This window comes from Lotus japonicus, chromosome 1 (assembly GCF_012489685.1).
Source record: "Lotus japonicus ecotype B-129 chromosome 1, LjGifu_v1.2".
Lineage (NCBI taxonomy): Eukaryota > Viridiplantae > Streptophyta > Magnoliopsida > Fabales > Fabaceae > Lotus > Lotus japonicus.
The window spans coordinates 11,320,076-11,330,810 of NC_080041.1; the positions used below are offsets into that span (position 1 = coordinate 11,320,076).

Genomic DNA, 10,735 nt, shown 5'->3' on the forward strand with positions numbered 1-10,735 from the left:
AATTTCATCAATCTTCCTCTGCCATTTGTTCCAACAACTCCACCACCTTCATTGAAGCATATTGGATAAAAGCGGTTGCAAGGAACGTCACAAGAATTAGTCATAACAAAAGCCTTGGTCCAAGAAGATTGCACTTTATATTCTTTCATGACCCATATCTCAGCCCAATCACTTCCACCTGAGTAACACAGACTGAGGCATCCTCTCAGAACCCTCAAATAATACACTTTCCGTGTCAACTTCGCTGCTAATTCAGGTGACAAAGGAATATCTGATAAACTCTTTTTCCCCAGATCAAAGGCAATAACTACAGGAAGCTTTGTATCCTTATAAATGACCAGCCAATGAAGAGAGTCATTCAAGAACACCCCATGTGTAGAATCATGTCCATAATCCATATAATGAACATTAACATACCTAGTGTCACACCATGAATCACTTTTCAAAGAAAAGCAATGCATTTCAGTTTCAGGAATGAAAGTTCTAAACAGTGTTATAACAACTATAAAGTAGTCATCAGATGAACTGTCATACCCAAAACCACATAGATAGCAAAACAGGAACCCATGGTCTATATCTGGAATTCTTTTATCGAAATCGGTTGTCGGATTCCACACAATGACATCACCAGTATGTATATAGGCCAAAAGCATAAACCCCCTGCAAGAACCTAAGAAATGAAAAGGGTTGAGATCACAAGACATGGATGGAGGTGGGACATGGAGGGTTTTGACAGTAGAACGGTCGTCAAGTGATGAAGCTAGATCAAAGGATTCAGCTCTATCTCTATCCTCGCCGAGAAATCGAAGAAGAAGACGATGATCAGTGGGTGCAACATTCAGGTCAAAATGAGATTTAGCGAATTTGGGATCAGATATAATAGAGGACCATGAAGTACAAACCCTTCTAAAGCGTAGTAAAGATCTCACCGGTAGCTGAAGCAGAATGCAGAATTCCAGTGATCAACTCAGTAGGTAGAGTGAGGTTCTTCTCCTTCTTGTTCTCCTTCACCGCGTTGCTTGGTTCAGCAGCAGATAGAGACTCGTGAGGCAGAGAAGGGTTCTTCTCGTTCTGGTTCTCCATGCCGCTTCGTTCAGTAGCAGACTGAGAAGGAAGAGGTAGAGTGAGGCTCTTCTCCTCGTTCTCCATTCCGCTTCCTCCTGTAGCAGATACAGAGAGAAGATGAGGAATTTGTTTACTTCACCAAATAAATAAATAAAACCTATAATAAACTTTTTTTTTTTGAAAGTAAAAGATAAACCTATAATCAACAATAAAAAAAATAAACTTTTATTTCTTTAAAACAAATTATTTGACTTTTTACTTAAATTAACGAGAATTAAATATCTAGTAGTATGTTATTATAATGGATATAAAATATTAAAATTTTACAAAATACTTTATGAAATCAAAGACTACCCGAGGGTTGTACACAGCGGCGGAGGCATATTCCTGGTTTTGCTCTGACACAGTGGCTCAGCTGCAACCGATTCTTGGTCATGGGTCTGAAAAATCAAGGCCCCTGAGAAGTGTCGTGTGTTTATTTGGCTCCTTGCTCAAGATGTTCTTCAGGTCAATCTTCATAGGTTTCATTGTCGGTAATTAGCTCTTTCTCCTAGCTATACTCGTTGTTCCCACCCGGAGGTGGACACTCTCCACTGCTTGAGGGATTGTCCTTATTCGCGTGAGGTTTGGCGGCAGTAGGGTGCTTGGACTTGGCCGCGGTTTACCGTTAGCCATGCTCGTGATTGGGTGCGTTTTCAGGTTGGTGGCCAACATTCTTAGATATCTGTGGCTGCCATTTGGGGATTCTGGCGTTGGAGGAACAACGTTGTTCTCGGAGACAACGACAACAACCTTGAGTATGTTGTGCGGTGGATTCATCTAGAGGAGAGGGATTATGGGGCGTTGCTTGCTAGTGCCATGGTTGATGAAGGGAACATGGGGAGACACAGGTGGCGTGCTCCTTCTTTGGGATCGAGCAAGCTTAATACGAATGGAGCATATCATGCATCTTTTAATCGTATGAGAATTGGGGGCATCGTTAGGGGTGTGTCTGGTGTTTGGCTCGCCGGCTTCATGGAGGAGATTGGTGATGGTGATCCTTTAAAGGATGAAGTTCTCGCCCTACTTCGAGGACTTGAGCTGTTGTGGGAGTTAAATCTTTGTGTGGTTGTGTGAGGTAGATTGCTTGGAAATTGTGGAAACCTTGAGGGACAACTGGTTTCAGTTTCATCCGCTTGCCTCTGACTTTTGTGAACTTTGGGACTTCCTCCATCGTGATTGGAGTATTTAGTTTGAGCATGTACCTAGGAGTGCCAATGAAGCTGCTAAATGTCTTGCAGGTTTGGGAGCGGACTCGCTTGGAGTTACCTCCTCCTTAGCTTAATCTCATCTTAGTTAGGGATTTGTTAGCCTTGTATCTTTTTCTTTTTTGCTTTTAACTTTCCAAATGTAAAAAAAAAAAGACAAGAAAAAAGAAAAGAAAAGAAAGAGATGTGGATCTCCAAAATATTTTTGAGGGGTCAGATTAAGACTAATTAAAAGTTTACTATCACCTCTACATGTCATAACTTTGATAACTCTTCAACATGCTTCATCAATAGATCTAAGTATAGGGGAAAGTAATTATTGGGGGAAAACCAAGGGTGTGTTTGCTTTTTTATTTGAGGTTGAACATTTATTCACAAGGGACAAGGGACGGAGATAGAAGTTTAAGTTTGGGGTGACCGAAATTAACTATGTAATTTAACGATTAAAAATGTTTATATGAAAAATTGTGTGCATTAGATTGTGACAGTGCGTGATTTTACTTTCTTATTAAAACATATCTCAATACAGTTTCTTTGCAGTTTCCATAACTATTGGACAAGTTCAATGAGAAGTTATAAAATAGATCGAGACCATAACATAATTCATATTACAATTTTATAATAAATGATAAAAGATCAGGGTTACCATATGCTTCATTTAACATATAATCTCGAAATCTAATATGTCCAACGTAAAAGAGGGTGAGGATATATGTTGCCATTGTGTTCAGTCTCATTCAACAATAAACCAAAGTTAACTACAAACATGTTTAGTCTTTACTTTTTAGTTTAATAATCTGTTTGGAACATTAGAACTCAGAATCACACATTCCAAACCCGTAACCCAAAATAATCTTTTGATTTCCATCGGTCCAAAGTTAGTTCACATTAGTTGCAAATGTCTATGCACCTTCCAATGCACATTAACCCTCCAAAAGACATTCATTTAAGAAGATGAAATATCTCAATGTTATGAAGGGAGCATGTCCTATCTTAATTTATTCCATCTTCTTTAATTATTTTTAAGAAGCTGAAATATCTCAATAATTTCTTATTAAAATAAGAAATCAAATATAGTGTAGATAATATAATATACCATGTATAATTATTTAGGTCAATTATTAAACTCCAAATAATATAATAGGAAAAATTGGTGGGAGAAAAAAAAAATGTTGTGTGCTGCGAAGCCAGCAAAGCAATGTTAAGTGGTTTTGTTCACGGTGCGTTGTTCTGATCCTTTCTTTCTCTCTTCTTCCCGTTTTCATCCGATGAACAGCCTGTGGCGCGCGGCGACCGGCCAGGCGGAGCCGCCAACCGACTACGACGGCGTTGAATTCTGGTCCAACCCCGAACGCACCGGCTGGCTCACAAAACAAGGCGAGTACATCAAAACCTGGCGCCGCCGCTGGTTCGTTCTCAAACAAGGAAAACTCTTCTGGTTCAAAGACTCCGCCGTCACGCGCGTCTCCAAGCCACGCGGCGTCGTCCCCGTCGCCTCCTGTCTCACCGTCAAGGGCGCCGAAGACGTCCTCCACAAACCCTACGCCTTCGAACTCTCCACGCGCTCCGATACGATGTACTTCATCGCCGATTCTGATAAGGAGAAGGAGGACTGGATCAACTCTATTGGCCGCTCCATCGTTCAGCACTCCAGATCCGTCACCGATTCTGAGATCGTCGATTATGACAGCGCCAAACGCTGACGGAATAGCTCCTCGCCGCTCACGATCAACACGCCGCCGCGCCGCGCCGCGACTCTGTGTCAGTTAATTCTACTCTTTCCTATATTTATAAATTTTCCGTTGTGTATATTGTTATATGAATTGCAGATCGTGTTCGTTTTTGTGAAGAAACTCTGTTTATGTACTTGAATTGCTATATAGCTTTAGTTCTCAATTCGTAAGAATTTGGTTTCGTTCAGATTTCAAGGTTTTCTATGGATTTTACTTCGGTAGATTTTGTAATCTATGTTGAAATGTAGTTCAGGAGTTTCCACCTCGAGGTGGAAACTCTTGTTTATTGATTGTAGTTTGGCTTCAATTGGAAACTACCTTCGCTCTCGATTATGGTTCTTATAATGAGGAACGGAGGGAGTATAGTTGACTTGATCATGGATTCATCTCAAACGTGAATCCATGAACTCAATTACTCTATTTGGCAATGTCGATGTTATAGAAATTGTGCCACACCAGGTTTTAATCAATTGGCTTCTATGGAATGAGTAGGATCTTCAGCTAGATAACCTTCTTACTGTAGACATACTTCCCAATTCACAAACTCCTAAGGGCATGTTTGGAAACTCTTTTACAATTGATTCTGGTTCTGAAGTTCGAATCAATTATGGGGATAAACTTCTCATGGCGCGAGGGATTAGTCTCAGAGTTACCGGCCGTGGGATACCTCGGCTAATACCTAGAAAATTTGATTTTGATGAAAGAGAAACTAATTTTAATATGTTATAAGTTTCCATAATCTGGTAATGGCCCGTGTAAAGTACTACAGGGCGAAGGTTAAAACTTGAAGAGTCTTAGAATCTGTCTTGTCTTTACTAATAGATCATTCTTAATTACTCTAAGGTTGTTACTTATTTTCAGTGATCCATGTAAAAAGTCGTAAAAGGACATTATTTGGGAAGAACTTTTCTCTATTAAGTGTTTCAATTGCTATTTTATTCAAGTTAAAACCATTTCTGGCACTAGACACTGATATAAAGGATCTTGCCCCATCCTCTAAAGTGCCCCATCCTCTAAAGCATATACATGGTAATATTTGTAGTACACCACTTTTATTCTGGATATTGGGTAAATTGAAGTACACTGGAACTGTTACATCCTATGTAGGAATTCAAGTTTTGCAAACAACAGTAATGTGCAGAAAACAAGTAATCTAGAGGTCTCATGGTGAATGCAGCTTCTGTTTAATTGCATGCAGTTCCGCTATAACATCTTTAATGCCCATGCGCTGGGTGGGGAGTTCTGCAGAACATGCAACTCCAATTCTAGAAAATGACACCAAACACTCCCTAATGTTGTCTTCCATAATCCCTCTCCGTTCTTCAGCAAATGGGATAAGCAAACGTGAATCCGCTATCTCAGTGATTACTTCTGGATTTGCCGTGTTACAGAATTTCCGTAGGCTTAGACCTTCAACAAACATGCCATCTGTTGGTTTCTTTCCAGTGAGCATCTCCAACAGAAGGATTCCATAGCTGAAAATATCTCCTTGTGTTGATACTGGACCACCTACTCCATACTCTGTTCCAACAATAATTCTTTAGACGAAAATTAAGGAAAGAAGTATATATCAAACATAGTCATATATTGTTTATAAAAAGAAATCGTTTTTAGAATTTGAATTAGCACAGTTCGAGTAGACAACTTTTGCTGATGTTGGCACAAGGTAATTAACAAATATAGGTAAAATACTTTATAAAGTATAATAAGGGATAGAATGCTCTGTACCTGGGGAAACATACCCAATGGTTCCCTTAATTGCAGAGGAACTAATTTGATCTTTACTTGAATTCCCTGTGGCCCCATGAAGGAACCTTGCTAACCCAAAGTCTCCCAAGTAGGCAACGATATTATTGTCAAGAAGAATGTTGCTTGGCTTAATATCACAGTGAACTACAGCTTGCTCAGAATTATGGTGAAGATAGTTTAATGCTTGAGCTACATCAAGAGCGATATTCAACCCATGTGTAAGGTTGAGACTTAGATTTCTAGACCCACCTTGTTCACTGCCATGTAACAAGCTTTCTAGGCTCCCCTTAGGCATGAACTCATAAACGATTGCCTTGAAAACTTCACCATTGCAATCAACGCCAGAACAAAAGGCAAGAAGCTTGAGTAGATTTCGGTGCTTCATCTTTTCCAGAACTTTGCATTCAGCCAAGAAACTCTTTGATGCCCCTCGTGTTTCATGGTTCAACACTTTTACTGCAACAGGTCCTTCAAAATGGAGAAGAGATCCTCTGTATACAGAACCAAAGCTTCCTGTGCCTACTAAATTGGATGAAGCCATTGGTTGCTTCATGTAGCTCTCCATAAGAAACACTGGAGTTCTTATGTTGTAGAGAAGATGAAGAACATAACTTTATATGCTTTTTCCTGTGATAATAGACACTGAGAAATACCATTAAAGACATCAAAACCCCTCCAATCACAATGATGAGGATAAATTTCTTTTTAAGAGACATCTTGTGTTTTTTCCAGAGTGAAGTAGAGCATGCTGGTAGCTTCAGTTGAGGTGTTCCCCCACAAAGACCCTCATTTCCAATGAGTGAAAGTGCAGTGACATTATGAAAGATACCTCTTATGGGAACCTCACCGTAGAGATGGTTAAAAGACAAGTTCAAAGTATTCAACAATGTTAGATCTTCTAATACGTGAGGGATCATGCTAGAAAAGTTGTTGCTGGAAAGGTCTAAGATTTCCAGGGATCTGAAAGAGCCTAAAAATGATGGTATGCTTCCACGGAATAAGTTTCTTCCCAGCATGAGCTCTGTTAATGCCAAGCAAGCACCAAGTTCCATTGGAATTTCACCAGACAATTTGTTTGCATGTAGATATAACAATGAAAGATGCTTCAAGTTACCAAACTCAGAAGGAAGGGGACCAATGAGTGAGTTGCTGGACAAGTCAAGGTTTACTAAACCTTCTAGATAGCCAAAAGTTTGATAAGGAATACTACCAGTTATGTTGTTATCAGCAGCACCAAATGACTGTAACTTGGTGCAGTATCTGAGTGTAGATGGAATGCTTCCTTGTAATCTATTGGTGTGAAGATAAAGTTCAGATAACCTTGTAAGATTGCCAATAACAGTAGGAATGTTACCAGATAATTTGTTTTGTTGCAAGGCCAATCTCACTAGATTCTTAAGCTTTCCAATTGAATCTGGAATTGTTCCCTCAAGAAAATTCTCTATGATAATAAAGGAAGTCAAATTCACTAATTTTCCAATTCCTTCAGGTATCACTCCAGATATTTGATTACCACCCATGTTAAGCAAAGTGAGATGGGTAGAAAAGTTGCCTATAAGATCTGGTATCACACCACCGAATTTATTGTCATCTAAAATTAGCATCCTCAATTGTGTACAATTTGTTAATGAGGAAAGGAAATCTAAATCATGTGCTTTTCCACTCCCAAAACTATTGTAAGCAATATCAAACATCTCAAGTTTGTTTAATCTTCCCAAAGATTGAGGTATTGGCCCCTCAAAATTATTTATGGAGATATCAAACCGACGCAAACCGATGATGTTGGATATTGAAGAAGGAAAAATTCCAGTTAAGTGGTTCTCTCCAACTAAGAACCCTTGAAGGTTGGGAAAAGCTAGGTGCATATTTGATGGAAGAGTACCAAATAAATGGTTTTGCCCCAGAACAAAAACTTGAATATTTGAAAGGTTGTAAAGAGAATGAGGGACTTCACCCGACAAACTATTCAAACCAAGATTCAGCTCTTTCAAATTTGACAACCTACCAAGAGTATGAGGTATACTTCCTTCCAATTGATTTCTTGCAAGTGTGAGATTCTGGAGTGATGAAAGATTTCCCAATGAAGGTGGGATAGTCCCAACTAGATTGTTAGCACCAAGAAGCAACTTTGTGAGCTGCTTCATGGATCCAAACCAAGAGGGAACTTTTCCACTAAGTTTATTGTACAACAAGATAATTACCTGCAGAGACGGAACCCGAAAAAATGAGTAAGTTTAACACGTTAAGTAAAATCTAGAATGACTAATTGAAGAAGACAAGATTTGAGGGGGCGAATTACAAATTCAACATTTAAATACTACTTTATGAATAATTTTTTTCTCTTTAAAGCGACAACTACCCCATTTTTAATATAACCTCAGACCTCGGTCCAACCCTGCTTACCTGGAGATTTGTGCAGTTAGTAAGCTCCATAGGAATCTCTCCTTGAAGATTGTTGTACCTTAAGTCAAGAATTTGCAAATGTTTCAAATAACCAACTTGTCTGGGAATTTCACCATGCAAGTTGAGGTTGGAGAGTTTGAGGTTTCTGAGGAAAGTTAAATTTCCCAAGGCTGGTCCAAGAGTACCACCCCAGTTTTGATTTTCCAGGTGTAAGGCAGTGACTCTCATGTGGCGGCGACCGCACGTAACACCCTGCCATGCACAGAAATGCAGAGACTCATTCCATGATGGTAGAGAATCTGGCATGTGATTGGTTAGCTTATCCTTCAAATCAAGCAAAGCTAGTTTATCAGTGTCTGAATTCAGAACAAGAGCAACTGTAACTGACGGCACCAACGTTTGGGAAGCAAAACAGAGAAGAAACATGATAATAAAAGTCATCATTTGCTATTATTGAATCTGTGTCCGTTTTGTTTCTGAAAATTTATATTTGTTTATTTGAACTAACAAGTTAATGGTCTTGAAAATGAAAGGGAGGCGTGGACTTAAGTCAGCATGACTTTAAGTTTAACCCAATTGGCAAGGTGTGGAGGGACCCATTTGGACTATGTCAAACCGTTTATTGACTTGGAATTCAAGACTTGACTTACAAAAATAGTTTTTTTTATAAGCAAAAAAGAGTGTTTTTAGATAACTTAAAAAAGAGTGTGCTTATGTTTTTCAGTTTAAGAAAAAAGTAAAAAAAAAAAAAAAAACAAATCCATTTCTTTGGTTCTGTTGAGTTTTATTCATGTAGAATTGTAGATTAGGAGCATTCTCAACTGAAAAACAAATAGTGGGATAAAATAAGAAGGGTGTATAAAATTTTGGGAAAAAAGGAAATTACTCCTATGAACTTAGAGTCATGTGTGACTTAGTCTCTAACGTTTGAAAATGTGTATTTAACTCCTTAACGTTTTTAAATCGTGCAAAGTAATCCTTTTTATTAATATTTAACACAATTTGTTTATTATCCATGTTCAATTCTTAAAATACCCCTATTAACTCTCTCCCCATTTCTCTTTATTATATCTCATGTCATTTTTTCTACTATGTGTTGTATTAAAAAATCAATTACTTAATTATTTCATAATATTATTATTCTAACTATAACAGTCCTAAGGTAGCGAAATTCCTTGTCGGTCCTAAGGAAGCGAATTCCTTGTCGGGTAAGTTCAAAGCCACACGAAAGGCGTAACGTTTATGGCCACTTCTCTATGGTACTGCTTCATTAAAGTAGTGATATTCTTTGTTTCGCCTTTCATCTTCAGATTCTTATCTAACGACCCAGGACCTCAATGTGCCGACTATTCAGGCAACGTGAGAAGCTCATCTGCTTCCGAAAGAAACCGCGTAATTAATAAAATAAGATAATGAGTGATTTAACTCAAACTTTACCAAAACGTAGATTTTTTTTCTTCTTTCTTTGTGAAGAATGTGTCTTTCTATAAATGACTCAATATTCACCAAATTTCTGGACAACAATCATTATGTAGGAGAGATGGATGAACCAATTTTTTCATAAAAGATGTTCAAAAAAGTAATGACCCCTTACTAAACAAAACAAATAACCCAGTAAATAAATACGCAAAAATATATTTTTTCCAAAAGCAACGAAATTTTTATTTAGATTAAGGAAGTTTGAGAAACAATCCTTCTCAAATAGATATAGAACCCACTAGGAAAATAAAACAGCTCACAACCAATCAACCCACTAATTAAATGTAAATAAATGAAACAAACTACACCTCGAGGATAAAAAAAAAGCATGCCCCCAACAACTGTACCTCAAAGAAATTACCGATTTAAAGCAAAAACATGATTTAAAACAAGGACCTCTAAATTTCTTTAGAAGAAGATGAAGTAAGTTATCACAACCATTAATAGTGATTACCTACTTTAAAAAGCCAATAAAATATATATATATATATATATATATATATATAAAGGAGACTTTGTTGGGTCCAGGTGGGCCAGCATCCTGCCTGCTAGGTAGCGTTCGAAATGGGGCGTTGTCTGCTACGCTATAAGGAAATAACGTTGCGCCCTCACTAACACCAATTGGTTTTGGCGTAGTGATAAGCGCGTGATCCTTCAATTGGTATCAGAGCCAGGTCCCGTGTTCGAATCCCACGGAAGGCATGCTGTGCAGCTAGTTTGGCTGGCAGGTGCTGGGGGGATTGTTGGGTCCAGGTGGGTCAGCATCCTGCCTGCTAGGTAGCGTTCGAAACGGGGCGCTGTCTGCTACGCTATAAGGAAATAACGTTGCGCCCTCACTAACACCAATTGGTTTTGGCGTAGTGGTAAGCGCGTGATCCTTCAGACTTGAACTTTTTTGCATTGATTACCTTACATTTGTATTAAATACATTAGATAATAAAATACAAAACTAAAAAATTAACTACATCTACTTTATTATTCATTATATTAATTAATAATTGTTAAACTTTTCAATTTCCTAATTTAAAATAAAAAAAATTCAATTTCCCATATTTTAAA

The 10,735-nt window shown here is 38.2% G+C and overlaps 1 protein-coding gene and 1 pseudogene across 1 annotated transcript; one reads left to right on the forward strand and one right to left on the reverse strand.

Annotated features, from left to right (window-relative positions):
• The first annotated feature begins 3,476 nt into the window (after positions 1–3,476).
• Positions 3,477–4,232, forward strand: LOC130733598 (pleckstrin homology domain-containing protein 1). The gene has a single exon (XM_057585821.1). The coding sequence runs from the start codon at positions 3,581–3,583 to the stop codon at positions 4,013–4,015; it is 435 nt and encodes a 144-aa protein (XP_057441804.1). The 5' UTR covers positions 3,477–3,580; the 3' UTR covers positions 4,016–4,232.
• An 877-nt stretch (positions 4,233–5,109) lies between these two features.
• On the reverse strand, positions 5,110–9,245 carry LOC130733597 (probable LRR receptor-like serine/threonine-protein kinase At3g47570; annotated as a pseudogene).
• Positions 9,246–10,735: the final 1,490 nt, after the last annotated feature.